The 18,338-nt window shown below is 41.5% G+C and overlaps 2 protein-coding genes across 7 annotated transcripts; one reads left to right on the top strand and one right to left on the bottom strand.

Moving 5' to 3' along the window:
• Positions 1-374: 374 nt before the first annotated feature.
• On the bottom strand, positions 375-14,013 carry rfx1a (regulatory factor X, 1a (influences HLA class II expression)). Of its 5 annotated transcripts, none has more exons than XM_020656493.3 (18): positions 13,875-14,013; positions 10,622-11,002; positions 10,040-10,149; positions 9,863-9,958; positions 8,936-9,027; positions 8,389-8,812; positions 7,578-7,759; positions 6,892-7,011; positions 6,548-6,678; positions 6,245-6,363; positions 5,958-6,064; positions 5,650-5,801; positions 5,072-5,169; positions 4,264-4,413; positions 3,587-3,795; positions 3,285-3,438; positions 3,150-3,195; positions 375-2,710 (listed from the first exon to the last, which is right to left on the bottom strand). In XM_020656493.3, exons 2-18 carry the CDS (start codon positions 10,980-10,982, stop codon positions 2,550-2,552), a joined length of 2,712 nt encoding a protein of 903 aa, XP_020512149.2. In that variant the 5' UTR covers positions 10,983-11,002; positions 13,875-14,013; the 3' UTR covers positions 375-2,549. The 5 variants fall into 5 exon arrangements, with proteins under 5 accessions (XP_020512149.2, XP_020512152.2, XP_020512154.2 ...); XM_020656496.3 differs by having other exon boundaries at positions 7,578-7,753; XM_020656498.3 differs by having other exon boundaries at positions 8,440-8,812; positions 13,875-14,012.
• Positions 14,014-14,150: 137 nt separating this feature from the next.
• rln3a (relaxin 3a) lies at positions 14,151-17,690 on the top strand. 2 transcript variants are annotated; one of them, XM_065964446.1, is made up of 2 exons: positions 14,151-16,570; positions 17,170-17,690. In XM_065964446.1, exons 1-2 carry the CDS (start codon positions 16,411-16,413, stop codon positions 17,451-17,453), a joined length of 444 nt encoding a protein of 147 aa, XP_065820518.1. In that variant the 5' UTR covers positions 14,151-16,410; the 3' UTR covers positions 17,454-17,690. The 2 variants fall into 2 exon arrangements, with proteins under 2 accessions (XP_065820518.1, XP_020512144.1); XM_020656488.3 differs by having other exon boundaries at positions 17,167-17,690.
• Positions 17,691-18,338: the final 648 nt, after the last annotated feature.

Below are 18,338 nucleotides of genomic sequence, written 5' to 3'. Positions count from 1 at the left end.
CAGGAAAAAAAAAAAAAAAAACCTCCAGGAATAATTGGATGTAACTTGTAATTTGGTTCAGCTGAGTCACACCATCATAAAACAGAATGAATGTGGTTTCGGTTCCAATTTTATTTGTTGTCGTTTGCAGTGGAAGTTTTACTTGTGTGTGTGTGTGTGTGTGTGTGTGTGTGTGTGTGTGTGTGTGTGTGTGAGAAAAACACAGGAAGTCACTGTCTGTCTATCAAAGCTTTACTGTAAAACTCAGTGAGATATAGGCGCTTGTCAGACGGCTTTCATGCCACAAAGATTATCGACCCTGATAAAGTGAGACTTATCAGTGACACCTCTTTCTTCTTTTAAGAGATAAAAATGTAAACAACCGAAAACACAAGCAGTTTTAAAAATTCTTTAATTTATATCTTTAAAATTAAAAACATCTGAATTGCATTCTACCACCTCCAAAGGCACAGTCATACTTACAGCAGACCAAATTCATAAAACACTGCCACTGAACATCTTTTTTTTTTTCAACTGGTTTTGTACATAAGAAACAATGCACTGTAAAAATGACTAAACAGTTTTCTTACAGGGTAAACAATGGCCATTCTATATGCTGTGTAGATCATTACTGGACTGATATGTACTCAGTCTTGGTAGCATTAGACTCCGTATAAAGGATGATGTGCTGGTTTGAGGCTGCCGATGCACACTGCAGCTATTTAAAGACATTGCATTTGAAAATCCAAAATGATGACATGTCTACAACAACCAATCGGGACAAACAGTGTTTAAGAATATGGATGTTTGAAGCAAAACAAAGCCATTGGCAGGAGGGCGGAAATGCAGCGAGATGAAAGCACAGTGCAGGGAGATGAGTGTCGGTGGAGGACTGTGCAGAAAGAAAAAAAAAAAACATCACATCTCTCACGAGTGACACGAGATGTTCACACACAATCTGACACCTGCACCCCACGGTACAAAAATCACACCTATGACTTTAAAGAAACTGAGAAACATTTCAGGACGTTTTTTTTTTCTCGACAATATGTGCAAAGTTGCCTGTTAGTGAAAAAAGTCATCAGATATGAAGAGGATTGATAACCGAACGTACAATCACAAATCAAGTATGCACACAGAGGTTGCTTACAATGTGTGTGACAACACAGCACCATACACTGCACAAGAGGTTCACTGAGTGACAACGAAATTCAAAGAAGTGGATAAATATACAGCAGAATATAAGTTGATCACTGTTCCTACTCAGGCACAGTCCCCCGTAAAAACATAGAGAATTTAAAAACAAAGCTGAGATCTCGGATAAAAGCACACAGGATTGGCACACACATGGATAAAATATTTAAATAAGGCAAGAAATGATGTCAAAGGGAAATTAGGCAACAAAGGAGCGTTTTTTTAAAGGACAGGAATGAAGCACTTATAATATGACACATACACAACCTCTCTAATGGAACCACATGTTCAATAAGAGAGAGAGGATTTTTTTTTGCAGCAACTAATGGGAGCCCCAATTCCACAGACGTAGCTTTTTCTTTACAGGTTAGTGTAGCAGCTGCGACAGGCACTCCAAGAACACGACAACGTTTTCTTTTCAGGCAAATAAAATCAAGCTGGGAATCTACGCACGTCTTCCAAAATCAAAACCTGAATGCCTTAGAAAATATCTACAGAGGAAACTGTCCACAGTTTAGATGACTCACAATCACACGCGCACACACACGCACACACACGCACACACACGCACACACACGCACACACACGCACACACACGCACACACACGCACACACACACACACACACACACACACACACACACACACACACACACACACACACACACCATCGTGGATGTGCATGTTCTTTCAGAGTTACAGAAGTGCCTGCACGTAAAACAAACAACAAAACAAAACAAGATAAACACGCCCAAGAGGTTTCTTACTGCCTGCTGCCTTTTGTGTGTTTCTTCTTCTTGAAGACCAAGTCTCCAAACAAATTAGTAACAACTAAACGCAGTTACAATTTACTGTGGAGGGTCCACCTCCACCTTTACACACACACATACACACACACATCACAGTATTTTCAACACCACTTGATATGGCAGTGACAGTGTAAGGAGGATGAGCAGAAGTTTCTCAGAAGGGAGAGAGAAGGCTGTTGCAGGTAGAGATGCAATGAGAGAAAACAAAAACATGCCTGGCTTGAGTTTGTTTTTACAAATCAACAACACAACCATACATTAAAATTCTCTGTGTTTCCGAGAGAATCTGCTTTGTGAAATCCTTTTACAATGCAGATGAAACTCTGTTGAATCAATGGGACCAACAGGTGGTTGTGCCATCCGGGCAGCAGCAGTACTGACAGAGAGTGTGAGTGCGTAAACAAGTGGGACAGTTACAGTATGCAGCTAAGGAGTGCACACACACACACATACAAGATCTATATACATGTGTGGAGTGTATAAAGTAGTGTTCTTTGTACATCTGTGTGTGTCTGTGTGTGTGTATAACCAGTTTTAACCCATGTCTGCTCGTAGTGTTACTCAGTGCTTAGTTGTCGGCGGCTCCGGTCGTGAACAGGACTCTCTGGTCGGTTCTGGCCAGCTTAGCAGGTGGCTCCAGAGACTCGTCCCCGAGCACAGCCACATCGGAGGGAAGGGACAGCTCCTGACCTTCATCATCGCTCTCATCATCCTCTTCCTCGTCTTCCTCTGGAACACACACGGGTATATGAGGATGAGTCAGTGTTGCAGCTTTGGTTTGTTCTCTAGCTTTAGGTTTGTGACACTGCTGTGTTTATTTACTGAGTAAAAATTCTAGGTCACTGTTTGTGTACAGTAACAAAGGGTAACATTTTACTACTTTATTACATACACATGTAAGCAGAACTTAATACGCAGTAGGTGAAAGCATAAAAAAGGTTTCCTGCATCGACATGTTTACTCTGTCCGTCATTTTTCAGCCTAATATGACGTGAAGTTTGTCAGGTACCAAGAACACCCAACATTTTCTGAGACTCTCAGAGTTCATCTGACTTAGGAGTGCTCATGTTAACTCTCCCAGTCAGGAAGTTAGTTAGCAGTCAGTTGATTACCACACCACCTGGATGCAGGGTTAGATTGTGAAGCAGCAGAAACACAGTGTAGTTACCTTTATCAGGATCCAGTTGGCTTAGACCCCGACCCAAACTGGCAAACTAATGGAAAGAGGGGAATATAATGGAGTTATAAATATGTCACACATCATTTATTTCTGAGTGTGTGTTTTGTATGAGAGTGTTTGTACCTCTCCCATGACAGCAATGGGAGTCTCTCCTTTGGCTTGGGCCACCCTATGCTCGATCAGGTAGTACATGTATTCATCATACAGCAGGCGGATCAGGTGAAAGGAACCAAAACTTGCGGCACTCCTCAGGGTCAGGTCTCTGATCACCATGGAGCTGAAGAGCAGAGACGGAGACAAATATTTCTCTGTGACTACCTCACTTCTTCTCTCAGTCACAATAAGAGAGGGCTTAAAAGGCTGCTAATAGAAAGCAAATGTTGCTGCCTGTTTTATGTTAGACATCTAAACTCCTCCTATCACACCTGTAAAAGGACCACTTCAGCAGGAAGAGCTTGGCGGCCTTGGGGAATGCGGGGCTGTGCTGGTAGGGCTTCAGGACCTGGGACACCACGCTGTCGAGCCACGCCGCCCACTGTTCAAGAGAGTTCTGCTGCTGGAGGGTCAGCTTAAAGTCCTGCTCCAGCCGCTGGACGACACGGTCCTCACACCTGCACACCCATGAAGCCTGCTCCTGAAGAAGATGGATAAGGAGGAAATTGGGGAAATTGTCAGTATAAGACCAAGCTTGTTGCATTTGTTTACCAGCAGGGAGCAGAAGGGGTGAACTTGGTGTTTTCATAAAACACTCTTTAACACAAGACTAAGGTCGTTGTGCTCAGAAAAACTTCCCCTGCTAAAATGTCTTCATGCAAGACAACAAATCACTATCTGGTACATGTGTCTGTGTTACTTAGAAAGACAACTGGTTTCTGATAAAAAGCTGAGTGGGCTTGGTTTACATTTCCTGGGTAGAAGGGTTGCAGGAAATACAGATTTATTATCAAACTGACTCATAAACCGTCTGACACACGAACCTCAGAAAAACAAAAGAAATAACGAAATTGCACAACCTAAAAAACCTTTGCATACTTAAACCAAGAACACTGAAATTCATGGAGGTTGACAAGAGCGCTGCCGGCGTGAGCAAGGGTAAACAAACCTGGACGTTGGCAAAGTCAACGCGGTTGAGGTCAGAGAGCATCTGGTTGATCTGGGCCGTGTTCTGGAGCACAGCGCGGGCTGCTTGTGCGAGGTGGTTTAGACTGGTGTAGCGACGCAGCGTCTGAGCAAATGCATTTGCAGATGTTACCTGAGAGAAAACCAGGGGGAAAGGATGCTAGGATATTAAACATGTATTTCACATGAATGCATGTATTGCATGTATACATACAGATTTTCTCTAACAACATTATGTAACAGGGTTTTTGGGCTACTTGAGTTGAGCAATGCATGTTCAGCTCTGGCTTTGAGCTTGTGAAAGAAGCATGCCATTGACTAGTGTACAAGGACTATTTTTCACAATGACCACTGCAGATACATGACATTGTCAGGACCAATACTCTCAGTAACAAATTGCATTTACATCGAGAACAACAATCACAAAGAGACTGTTTCCATGAGAAGTCATTTCTGTTTTCTTCTCTAAATGATCGCAAAATCAAGTTTGAAATGCATCTATGTTGATTTCCATAAAAGCTGCACCACAGAGGTGCAGTTAAAAGCCCAGGTTCAACTTCAGGTTTATTTTATCGGTAGGTAAATTTGGTTGCAGGGAGAGTCACTTAATAAAACACAGACAATACATAAACAACTGAGTTAGATGTAAAACCACAACAAGAGGAACACCCAGAAACTAAATGTTTTCAAACTTGTTCAACAAGTGATGATCCTGCAGGCCTCTAACACTGCTTGCTCCATGGCTTAGAGATTTTGTTTTCCATCAGCTGCAGGCTGGAAAGAGAGTGTACCTTGATGCGGACCATTTCCTCAGGGATGTTCATCATGGCATTAGTCAGCCAGCTCTCCAGACTCTTGGCAAAGTTGCGGATGGCTTGAGTTAAGGCACCTGGAGGCAGCAAGTTAAAAGGATAGGCATGATTAATACATGTCCTCCATCCCTCAGTGGACATGGCAAAGCTTCTTCTGGAAAAGCAGTGATTGTGGGCATGTATTATGTAAACACATTTTCAATGTGATTCCAGTCTACATGAAAAACACAGAACTCAGAACATGGAAAATATGTTTGTGTTCAATGCAATAAAATAAACCGAAACTGAAATTATTACATTTAATTTGCTGTTTGAAAATTTCCACAGCAGAGCAGTTGGCACAAAATGAGGAAAAACCTTGTACTCTCCCATGATAGAGCCAGCAGCGACAGCTCAAATGTTCCAACCAAAGAAGAAGGCTGTCACAGAAATGTCTTGTTGATCTTTTTTCTCTCATTTATTGTGAATATAGGTCCAGAAAAGGTTGTAGAGTAGCCTCTCCTCTGTATACAAATTGTTCTGTGTTTTACTACGCTTTTTTGATGACAGAGCCTTACTGGGGATTGGCCTGAGGACATCAGGGATGAGGATTTCCACCAGGCCCTGGTACAGGCTGTTGTCACAGTCACGACTCCAGCGCAGTACTGGATCGTACTTGCACAGCAACACCAGGCAGGACTTTGGGAGGCGCTTCTCTGACTCATCGTGACTGCAAACACACAACAAAGCACACAGACACATACAGTTTTAATAACCTGCATTTGATAAATAATAGAACTGGTGCTGAAATAGTGGATGTTTTTTTTGTGCGTCTTGAACTAAAAACTGTATTTTGAATGTGTGCACACAAGTTTTGAGCACTCACACAGCCAGCGTGGCGTCTCCAGCCTGATTCTGGCTGAACCTCCAGAAGGTTTTCCACAGAGTTTCCACCAGGGTAAACTGCAGGTTGACCATCACATCTAAAATTGCCTGAAAAGACACGAGCAATTAAAAATGGTCCGAAGCTCAATTAGAGAGCAACAAAAAGAGATCTCAGTTTTCATGTTTGTATTATTGTTTTCAAAGTAGTTTCTCATCCTCAACTAAAAGCAACCTCATCAATACACAATGGGCATCCGCTAACTGACTGATGCCCTCTCCGTCGGTTACCTCGCAGTGTTCTCTGTACAGCAGCTGAAAGCTCTTTATGTGCTCCAGCTCGATGCCCTCTGGCAGAGCCTTCCCCTGGAGGTCGATGTCTGGGAACTCTGGGAGAGCTCTTGATGCATCTAAGACAGAAATAAAGACAATCGATACTTGATGATTGAAGATTCTATACAGATTTTATATATGGACTAACTTCAAAGTTATATTTGAACAATATGTGGTACAGTATTGTATTTTAAATGTAATACCATAATACAAGACATATTTTTAATCAACACTTATAACTGTAACTGTTTGTTAACTCACCTAGGAACTGCTGGTACTGCTGAACCTGGGTGCTGATGTCCACCTGCCCAGACCCCTGCTGCTGCTGCTGCTGACCTGCTCCTGCTGCTGTCCCATTGGTCATCCCCTCCACTTTATGAACAGGCTTCAATCTGAAAAGAAAATGGGTGAAGCACATAAATAAATTACACAAAACACTCAGATCTACTCAAGGATGGCAGATAATGAGGTGAAAGAAATTGGCAATTTCATGTTATCAAGAACTAGATGCCTTGACCTGTGAGAGTATTTAAAGACAAATATTGTATACAGTGTGAGACACTTTGTTACAGTGGCATAACAACACACACAGGATGTGTGTGTACCTCTGTTTCTGTGAGAAGGGCTGCTGCCTCATAGCCAGATGTTGCTGGTCTTCCATCAGACGGAGGAGAGAAGAGCCAGCCTTAATCCTCAGCCCATAATAGTGGTATTTAGAATTACCCCTGTCAAGAACAGATAAAATACATTTTCACATCAAACTGGGCCTGTGTCGGCTTGTCTGCCTCTCATGGGAAATATATAAGAGGACAGAACGGGAAGCTGTGAGGGAAGATGGTTCATGTTGTCTGCAGAAAACACTGGTTTCTCCGCCAAAGCTTCATACATACACAAACCCATTTTTAACAAACATTTCCAAAAAGTCAATCTCACTTGCTCACCCTCCCCTCCCCTCCTTTGTCAAACTCACCCACACACATGCTGTCTGTCTTCATCTCTTCCCACACTGCTCCCACACTTACAAAAACGTTTTGCAATGTTACAGAGAGGTTTATGGATTTTCTCCATCGGTCTCCTGCAGGGAACTTTGTATGGGTGTCCACTAGTTGAGATGAATAGGCATGTATATGATACAGTGCATATGAAGAGGGTAAGCTGCTAACGCGTGCTGACTCCGTGGGGAAATGTGCTGTGTCCCTCTGTCTGTGATTCCATGTTTTTACTAACAAGACTTTTAAAATAATGTGGACAAAGGGGCTAAAAAAAGGGAATACGACTTATGATGTCTTACCGTGTGCCCAGGCGACGTGTGCGAAGCCCCATAAACACAGATCTGATGAGTTTCCCAAAAGAGGCAGCATTAACGGGCTCCAGTTTCTGCTCCTGGCAGTGCAGCAGGTAGTGGCAGTACAGGGTTGAACGTGGCAAACTAACTCCTTCAGCTGTCTCATAGTTGTCCAGCAACCACTGTACCTGGCAGGCAGGCAATGAAAAAAGAAGAAGGTAGCTGGAGCAATTAGCAAAGCCAGTAGTAGATACAAACAGCAGAGAAATCCCCGTAAGATGACCCGCCTGAGTCAGAGTTCATGCACAGACAATCCTCGTATCAACAAATCATAAAGGCACAGACTATTCACAATAAAATCATCCATCAATTGAGAATGAAAACACAAGCGTGCCGTGGCATACAACTTTGGTATGCAATGAATAAATGACCTGGAATATGGAATGTTTCCAAACATACGTTGGTTGTCATTTTCATATGGCGTTCAATAGGATGAATTTGGGATGAATCATATGTTGTTGGGGCATTTCAGGCAAATTGGAAATTGTCACATGCACTGTAATGATATGAACATGATGAGGCCATAGTTTTTTTTTGGTTTTGGGAGGAAAACACAGTTAAAAATACTCTTTGTGACAAGTTTTATTTCCATGAAAACACAGCTGACTAACATCTCCTTTTTCTGACGTGATTGAAAACATTTTTAATTGTGTTCTCCTCTCAACCAAACTATGGCGTCATCAGCGTGTGCCATCAAAGGGTTGTGTAGATGAGAACAAAAGAAGAAGAAATTCCTGCACTTGGCGCCTCTGCATACCTTCTTGTCTGCCGACGGCACGCTACTCTCCTCGCCCTCTGTAATACTCACGGTGGCTGGAGAGGCGCGGGCAGTGTGTGAGTAGTTCTGGCTGTTGCCAGCTGCACCCCCGCTGCCGCTGCCCAGCATGTAACCCCCCTGGATGACATAGCTGCCGGCTGTGCCACCATTTGTGCCTGCCCCATCCCCTGCCCCATTGGTGGTTCCACCTGTGGTCACCACTGTGGCCCCGCCCCCTGCTGCACTTGTGGGCTGGGCCACAAACATGGAAACCCCACCTGCTGTGCCAGCAGTCACAGAGACAGTGAGAGGTGTGCCAGGGGTGGAGGCCTGGGAGCCTGGGGTTGTCTGACCTTCATAATACTGGGCAGCTGTGGTCTGGGTATACAGCGGGGTGTCAGTGTAAGGGAAGGTGCCGGAACGACTGAATAAGAGACATGAGACAATGATGTATTAGTAATAATGCAAAATTATGGACATTGTATTGTCGGCAAAGCAAACTCTCTCTCGAGACGTGATGTAGATTGAAGATCTGTTTTATTCTTACATGGTGCTAGTGGTGTAGCTGGTGTCTGTTCCTTCAACATACTGCACCTGATTGGTGTACACATGTTGCACTGGTGTGAGCTGCTGCTGGACCTAAAAAATGATGCACACAAATCCCCCCAAAAAAACATGGTCAGCCTTGTTAGACCTTATCAACTTTGTCATCCCCTGAAAACTCTTGAATTTTTCATGTACTGCTTCATGGTTATGACTTTTGGTTATGTTTTTTTTTTTTATAACAATAACTCTTTCCAGTGTAGTTACTGTGTAATTTTCCATTATTGAATTTTTTATTTAACTGATGTAAATATGTTTGATTTGATTTTTAACTTCTATTTTTATTTTTAATAATGATATTCCCGTCCCCTGTTTTCTGGAGCGGCTGTAATGCACAAATTTCCCCCACGGGGGCTCAATAAAGTTTATCTTTATCTTTATCTTTTATGACCCACAACAGTGTACACATATTTTTAGCTACAGATAGATTCTGTTCCCTTTACTCTGTAGCAGCAGTCTCCCTCTTGTCCCTGACCTACTTGGATAGTTGCAGTTGTAGCCTGCAGGGGCAGGCTATCAGGGCCTGTGACTTCAAGGTGGCCTCCTATCTCTTTGTCTGCGTGGACAAAAGGCAAGTACGTTGATTGGTAAAACTGAAGAAGTTCCATGGGGATATTGAAGGGGATGTAGACTGCTTTTCCACAGCATTCTTTAATATGGTGTCCTGATGCATCGGCCTGGTACTCTGGCTGTCCTATCTCGTGCTGCAGTTGCCTTTCTTCTAGATTGCTATCCCTGACTAATGCTGTTACCTCGGTGATACAGATAAGCTGGAAGCCAGCACAGGCAGGTATGACCACAGATATGATTTGTGAACTAATGCTATTATGAATACACAGACACTGACTGAGTTACAGTGTGTTTGACTTACCTCTGGACTGATGTGAACAGGCTGCAGACTGGTGACACTGAGCTGGGTGCCTGGCTCAGTCTTGGCTATCTGAGAGGTGGCCTGCACCACAGACCTCTGTTTAGATAAAGAAATGAATTCACTCAAAGAGTAAAGAAAACATTAAATGTTTTGCTTTTGTTTGCATTCCCATTTCACCTGTTGAGCTGCCTGCACCTGCTGAACAACCTGCGTGGGGACACCTGTCTGCACCACAGCTGGAGGGGGACTTGAGTCTGACACACTGTCACTTGAGTGAAGGGAGCCCTCTAAAAAGGAAAAAAAGGTATTAAGATTGTCATTTATGTACAGTATATTATGCACTTTTTATCTTTACTTCATATTGTTCTATAATTAATGATGTTGCATTTCTAATAGTTCTGTTTTGGAGTTTTGTCAACATATGAAAAGCCTTTATATTTAACTACATTTGAAATACATTGACCAGTTGGTGAAAGACTTTTACTTTCTCACATTTTAGTTCACCACTTGTCTCAAACTTAGTCCTGATAATAAGGTACTGAACTAATGTGCTTATTAAAACATGTCAAAGTATCGTAGCTCTACACAGTAACAACCTCTAAATCTTCTTCTTCGTCTGATTTTTTTAAACAATTATATGATGAGTAACTGAAGAATGCCTTCATAAAGTTAATGACTGTGCCAGAGTATTTATAAGCCCTGAGCTGACCCAGTCTACATTAGTGCCTATGGAATATGGTAAGTGCTGCTAATCCTTACCTGTGACTGTAACAACAATGTACTGAGGAGTGCTTTGAGAATTTCCCGACTCTGTAGGGGAGCCCTGGATCTCTGCAGTCACATACTGTGTCTGAGCTGGCTGGGCCTGTGCTGCTAACTGGGCTTGACTTCCAGCTGCTGGCTTTTGAGCGGTGATTGAGGCATCTTGATCAGTGTGAGTAGTTTGGCCTGTGGATGTGATGATGGTGGGTGTGGACACAGCAGTCTGAATCTCAGCCAGAAACTGAGGGGCAGTGGGAGGGTTGGAGTTGTCGTCAGGTTGCCCCGATGTGACAGTAATAATAGCCCCCTGGGTTTGGGCTGCTGGTTGGATCTCACCTACATAGCCTGAGGTGGCCATAACAAGAGCTGGGAATCACCCTAGTGAAAAAAGTGAATAGAAATTAATTGAAGGTAAGTATGAGGATGCTCTAAATCTGTCCATATAGGATTCATCTTAGAACTGGTTTGATTGACTGACTGATCCTTTACATAGAGACGGGGAGGGCATGGAGACCTACCTAGAGCAATGGAGGATGTCACACAACAAAATGTTAAGAATCATATCTTATAATAAAGCATACGTTTATATACAAACTGAAGTACAAAGTAATTAATGAGTACTTTGGGACATAGAGTGCACTTTGGAAAATGAATTGGGCAAATGCTGGAGGTGAGTCAAACTATGTTTGTTGCAGGATTTTGTTTTTTTACAGTGTAAGTTTAAATAAGTGATCTGATTCTCTTCTCCTCATCATTTTTTCTCATGAGTTTTATCTGTGGTCAACCATTGATTTCCTGGACACAAAGTAGTATTACTACTCTCTGAATTATTTGTCTTGATGTAAGTTCATTAGTTAAAGAGCTGTTTGGTAAAATACTACAAAAGCTGACCTGTTTGTGCTGCATCTTGTGTGGGGGAGGCGCACTGACAAGAACAAGCACTCTAGTGTCTTATTACCTGTAATGTGATCACACATCCTATGGCCATTTACAGAAGAAGCACAAGTTGGGAAAGTCCCTCACCACATCGCTGTTTGTGGCTTTGCAGACAGGTCTTATGCTTCATTTCGCACAGTTCCTTAGAAATTACACGCACACCTTTTACTAATTGTGTCACACAATTTGTGTGACATTGTAAATCATTCTTTCCTAAGCAAACCAATCAGTGAAATCAGAACAAGGGCTACATCAGGTGGAAACAGTAGAGCACCAAAACACAGAACTACATTTGGACAGTCATCCTTCTCAGTTAGAGAAACACATTAACAATCTGAAATTATAAAACTGACAGAGATCAAGGTTTTTAGATAGTCTGTGATTATTGACTGTTTCCTGTAACAGTCCTCATTTTAATGTTTGTTCTTATTTAGTCTCTTATTTATGGAGTTTTCCATGTCTACATTTGAAAAGTATCACTAGCTATGTATTTCTTTAAGGCTAATGGCTTCTGTTTTAATCCTAAAAGCCTGACCCGGGACTAGGGCTGGGTATTTCCCACAACCCACAATACGGTATCACGATAAAGATGCTACGATATGATAAATATCGTGAGGTACATTGATTTTGGATAATGACCATGCTCTACACAGAATTCACCACAACAGCTGTTCTTTATTGTTGAGAATAAGAACCGAGGTATATGGATCCTACAACTTAAAACACCTCAATTCCGGTCCTCAGAGATCCGAGAAATACGTTTACATATTTCTATGGATAATGTGGTGTTATTGTGAACTGCATCACAGGTCAATTGTCTTTCAAAACTGTCATCATGGTTTTACAGCCATATCGATTCTGTAACATCTGCAGCGATATTTGTATTTGCAAGGAGCACATGACGATATAATGCCATGTCGATATTTTGCGCACAGCCCTACCAGAGACAGGGGTTGGAAATTAGCCCGGGCTAGAAATCTGCTATGCATGGCATCTACTTTCTATTTTATATATGAAGGAATGTTTATTGAATGTGTCCCAGATCTTCAAGACAGGGCAGAGTAAGGGGATGTAATGACCTACATATTAGGGCTGGGAAATATATAAAGTTTTTAAGATATATCGATATATTTTCAAACAAGATATAGGGTAAGACAATATCGTTAATATAAATATAGTTTAGGTTGCATTAAAATAATGTTACAGAGGTGCCAGGTCGCCTTTTTCTCATCTCACTGATGATGACTGACTGTCTGTCCCTCTTCACCCTGCTCCTCCTCTCTCTCTCTTTTATTGTATTTAAGGAACATTTTTATTTTATAATATTACTTTTTAAATTCACAAACAGGTACTTTATTTTCCATGTGTTTATACTGTTTATAAAATACAATATCGATATATATCGAGTATCGCCATTCTGCTAATCAATATCAAGATATGAGTTTTGGTCCATATCGCCCAGCCCTACTACATATTATGTGTGTTTTTAATCAAATGAGGTATCATTATTACCTTGGTAGTAAATTATAAGTCACCTTATTATACATGTTTTTAACTGTAGTAAATCAGTGAATGAACACGTCTAACTGAACTGGGATATAAACAGCACCTTCGCCACGCCCATCTGCTTAAATGTCCGACACCTGCTCCACCAACTACAACTTCCCATGTCCGAGAGCGATAAATCAGCTGTATTTGTGTAGTTCTTATTCTGCATAGAGGTTAACACTGACCCTGAAATGTCAAAATGATAACACTTTAAAGCTGACTACCACTATTTGCTCTCCTGTTCCGTGTAGTTCACATGATGTGCTCGGTGAGTTAAGCTGCGTGTAACGTCAAATACTGCCGTTTGAATTACCGTCAAAACAGAAAAGTGACCGTGACTGTTAACTCGAACCGTCAGCCGGTAAAAAGCAACGAGCACGCTTCTGTCGTGACAGCACCGATGCTAGCTGTGTAGCAGCAGGCTCACTGGGCTCTACAACAACCGCCATTTTGTGCCTTTTGCATTTGACATCGCCATAACAACGGCCTGCTTGAGTATGCATCTGTGGCTGCGTCGTCATGGCAGGCACAATTCACTGTCACCGGAATGAGCAGCGGACACAAACTAGTCCCATTCAATACACGTACCCGACTCATAATCGGCTCGACGGTTAGCCTTAGCTTATCGTGTAAGGCAGTGCATGTTATGGCTACAGAAACAACAGGGGAAAAGAGCAATAGCACGATTCCGTTGAAGAATAATTTGACATAAAATACTTCCTGTATTTAAAAGCTTCACCTCAAATTCCACGTATGGGTTTCTCACCGGTAAAATATCTTCTTTTTTTATTTTTTATGGTGGATTCAGTTGTTGTTGTTGTTGATTCTCGTTGCTGGGTTCTTGTCGCCAGGGCTACCGTGGCTATGGCGCTTCGTCCTCACCAGGGCAACTGTTGCTACCCACCCGCTCCCTTCCCACCCCCTTCCTTGCTCTGATTGGCTGAATCCTGCCAAATTCTCTTAAAGTCACAGACACATCTTTTTCTTTTTTTTTTTCTTTTTTTTTACTACAAATCCTTCCACACCCATTTATGGAACACCCCTGTCCATCAACCGAATACAGTTTTTACAAATAAGGTGAATGCTAGGCTATTAAAAGTCATAGGTTCATCCAAGTGCTTGTCAAAACAGCAAATAATTTGACTTTCATATAAATTCTCCCTTAAATCTAAAGAAAAGTGGGATAGTCAATACACTCAATATATGCAGGCTAATGCATTTATCTTTGGTGATGATGGCCCTGTGTGTTTGCCTGGTAAATCCGAGCCCATTGCATCAAATAATCGTTGTTCAAAAGAAAAGTTATATTCAAGTCTTGGTTCTGAAACCTCCAGTTTGTGTTGTTCACAAACTTTTGAGTCGATGGGGCTAACTTTAAAAAAAAAAAAAGGTTTAATTTTGGGCTATCATGCCTTTATTTGAGAGATAAAACAGTAGACAGATGACAAGCGGGAAAGGAGCCACAGGTTGGACCCAAACCTGGAGCCACCCACCTAACAACCACAGCCTCCACACATGGTGTGCGCTCACCAACCACTAGGCCACCAGAGCCCCTCGATTGGGTAACTTTTAACCAATGAAATTTCCAAATTTCCAAATCCAGATAATTCGTGTCCAGATTAACCGTTTTAAACAACTGGATTATATTAAATTCTATCTCGTTGAATGAATGGACTCAGGAATCTTGACTTATTGGAAAATTATAACAACTATGCTATTTGTGTCTAAAAATATAAAAGTACAAAAGGATTGAAAAATAAAGAACAACATACCTGGACTTAAACTGCATCACCCTCCTCAGGTGTTCTACATATTGTTAACTAACTATCGGTGGCGGGTATTCCAATTTCTTGCTTTATAAGTAGCTTTTTGCAGTTTTATATTGGCTTTTGTCACACAGCAAAATGTTTGACACGGCTGCTGGGTATCCTACTAAGAGACTAAATTAAATCATAATAATACTGTCTTACAAGTAATAGTGTAGGACTGTATAGTATATTGTTCTGCAGTATGCGTCATTGATATATTTATAAAAAAGGGTACGCCATTGCATTTCCATATTGCCTCTGTGACCTCAGGAGGTCTGATACTTTGTGTAAACGAATGTCAGAGAGGACAGCCTCCTTAAATGCCATTTGTTTGCTTGTTGTCGTCACGCTAATTACAAATTCACCACCTTCATTGTAATTCCCTAAATGGGTGACCTTTGACTGTGGATACACAGATAAAAATGTGCTTTATTTTTGTCTGACTCATAATAAGAATTCTATGTTATCTGAAATTTGAAATGTCACTGGAAGGGTCTCAGTCCTCTTGTTCACCTTTTGGCAAAGAGATGAATAAACGCTTAGAGAAATACAGGGTTTTCTCTCGATTACATATAACAATAATGCAATGTACGTATATAATTGGGATGTTGAATGACGGTAATGACAAAACAACGGCCTGAATATACCTTTGGTCTCATCAACAACTGTTAAATGTTATTATAGTAAATTGGGTGACATGCCTATAGGCCTAAAAGTTTAATTTGATGTCTTCAGGCAGTCAGTTGGACATATTGTTATTGCTGATATGAAATTCAATCTATCTTGCAAAACAATCAGTATACGTATGGGGAGGGCGACTTTGGTATCTGTGAATTAGAAATTAATGGTGCCACATTATAGCAAGAGAAATGGTGTCCCATGGTGAAGCATACAGACGCATACACGGTTGTTATTAGCAATAAAGGTTTATGGCACATTGGTGTCATGAGTGTCAAAGACAAAGAGGAGGACCCACGTGCAAATAAAGGAAAATGTTTATTAATACAAAAAAAGCAAAAGGCAAAACCAAAAGCTTTGTTTTTTCAGATGTCCAAACTAAAGTTCGTCAAAATCTAAATAAAAATCCAATAGTAAAAATACCAGAGTCAGGGGGAAGTCAACAGCACCTGTTTTCAAGTTGTATTGACTGCATAATGTTGAGGGACATTAGGTGGCCAAAGTGCTGCTCATGCTGCAACACAAGTATATCACTGGGGGTTAACATATTCATTAAATCTGCCACCTTTGGTCTCCTTTTTGTCTTCATAAAGGTCTCTGACTGTATCTCTGTTTCTAATCGGTTCCTCTCTCTCTGAGTAGGCCTGTATGCGCAGTTTGCATGTCTGCCTGACAGGACTCTAAACCCCTTTATAAACCACGCCTGGGTCACCTAGAGAGTCACAGCTTTGCAAAAAGGGAGACAGAAAGCCAAGTGCTGCTCAAAGCAAATCATCTCTTGTCTTTCTGATTTGCTGTTTTTTATTTTTGGGTGCCATGTGGAAAGCTGTTGCACTGGTGGTATGTGTGCTGGTGGCCGGGGTTCAGCCCCTGGAAGAGCCATCGTACGGGGTGAAGCTCTGTGGCCGCGAGTTCATCCGGGCGGTCATCTTCACATGTGGAGGCTCACGGTGGAAACGGTCCCTCAGGAGTGCAGGTAAGAGGCTGAGGGTGCAACACATTCCCAATTTCTGACCATGTCTCTTTATATGTAAGATGTTGGCTTCATCTGGTGATGTAATCATAGAATAAGGTGAAGACATTTCTTCTTATTGTATTTGTTTAATGTATTTTATCCTGCACTAATGCCAGGAAATTGATAATTCTATGTTCACCTTTGAATTAATAGTCTTTTCTGTCTTTACATTTCTTTGGTGAGTTGTGTGCAATTGTGCATAAAAGCCTGAGCAAATAATTAAATTAAAAATGAAATCACAAGTTCCAATAATCATTTTATTGTATGCTCATGTTTTTTTTATGGCAGTCACAGTTTACATGTATTCATTGCTATCAGAGAGCTATTTATCTCATTTAATGTCTTTAGTGGTGTTCGTTTAAATAGTTAGCAGTTTAAAAAAAAAAAATCAAACAATCCTGACATAATTCAGTAAACTTACCCATGTCCCTCCGGCTTGTGTCACTCACATGCTCCATCATTTCTACATTTGATTTTATACAGAAAATGATTAAACTGTTTCCCCTGTATTAGAGAAGCCTGCATGTTTTATGACGCTTCCTCTCGTTTCCGTGCAGCAGATTCTTCAGAGGACCCATTCAGCTCCCGTCAGGATGAATCCTCAGAGGGCGTGAGTCACAACTTTGTGGTGGAGGGTCTCCTCCAGGGGACCAGAGATTTAAGCATCACACCCAGAGACAACCAGGGGGACGTGTTTAGCAGGAAGGCCCGTTCTTTCATCACAGAGGAGATCCTGGAAGCCCTTCGCAAGGCTGACCGCAAGGGCCGGGACGTGGTGGTGGGCCTGTCCAACGCCTGCTGCAAGTGGGGCTGCAGCAAGAGCGAGATCAGCTCCCTTTGCTGAGAGACCCCCACACCCTTCATGTGAGAGGGAAGACACAGGCAGACGAATATGTGTACAACACACATTTATACATCCGCACTTCTGTTTCACTCTTTATATATCAATCAAATGTCTTCAGTGAAACTGTTAAACAAAAGTTTAAATTGTTGTTTTATTTTGAGTCTGAATGAATGGAAAGGGCTGCTTGTGTCCATAAAGTTTCTGTGTAATTTCTGTGAAATAAAACTCATTTTTGGCTTTTTACATATCATTCAGTTGTTTTTACCTTCTTATATTTTGCTCGACTGTCTGAAATGTGAGCACTAAGCAACATTTAGCAAAGTTACAGTGGCAAGAAAAAAACTGCGTTTAGGAGTCAGAAACCGCAAGCAGAACCGGACTCATGTTGAACGGACGTCTGCTGAAACTACGCTGGGCTCAAAGGCTTTAAATATTTAGGCTGGGCTCGTAAACTGGGATAGAGGGAGATGTAGAAAGAAAGAGATGGATAGAAACAAACAGAGCATCAACAACAACAATGAATACAACAGACGTGACTCTCAAGATTATGTATGTTATTAATCTTGTGTTTGTATAATTCCTTATACACACCAGTAGTTTGCGTGATAGAAATTCATACCACCACTATTTTACTGACAGTGCTTTGTGTTGTTGTTGTTGTTGTTGTTAAGGCTATTCTAAGTTTCATGGTAAGTAAAAGTACTTCATAGTACCTGTGCATGTAGTCTAAGAAGTACTAAGTCCAACCATATCAGAATCATTGTGTACTTATGGAGGAAAATGTTTTTACAAGACATCAAAGTCAGAAAAAAAGGCTCATTATAGTGATTTATAAGGGACTTTGACAGTGGATTTCTCAGAAAGCACACAGTAAAAGTACTTCAT

Source organism: Labrus bergylta, chromosome 16, assembly GCF_963930695.1.
Source record: "Labrus bergylta chromosome 16, fLabBer1.1, whole genome shotgun sequence".
Classification (NCBI taxonomy): domain Eukaryota; kingdom Metazoa; phylum Chordata; class Actinopteri; order Labriformes; family Labridae; genus Labrus; species Labrus bergylta.
The sequence above is the reverse complement of the archived record's forward strand: the minus strand, read 5'-3'. Positions and strand labels throughout refer to the sequence as shown.

Excerpts from the sequence above, each read along its gene's own strand:
- rfx1a (XM_020656493.3), bottom strand. The coding sequence starts at position 10,982 with ATGGCCACCTCAGGCTATGTAGGTGAGATCCAACCAGCAGCCCAAACC. Across the intron at positions 4,414-5,071 it reads AGGAAATGGTCCGCATCAAG|GTAACATCTGCAAATGCATT; the intron begins GTACACTCTCTT and ends GTTTTCTCTCAG. Across the intron at positions 2,711-3,149 it reads CCAACTGGATCCTGATAAAG|AGGAAGACGAGGAAGAGGAT; the intron begins GTAACTACACTG and ends TGTGTGTTCCAG.
- rln3a (XM_020656488.3), top strand. The coding sequence starts at position 16,411 with ATGTGGAAAGCTGTTGCACTGGTGGTATGTGTGCTGGTGGCCGGGGTT. Across the intron at positions 16,571-17,166 it reads ACGGTCCCTCAGGAGTGCAG|CAGATTCTTCAGAGGACCCA; the intron begins GTAAGAGGCTGA and ends GTTTCCGTGCAG.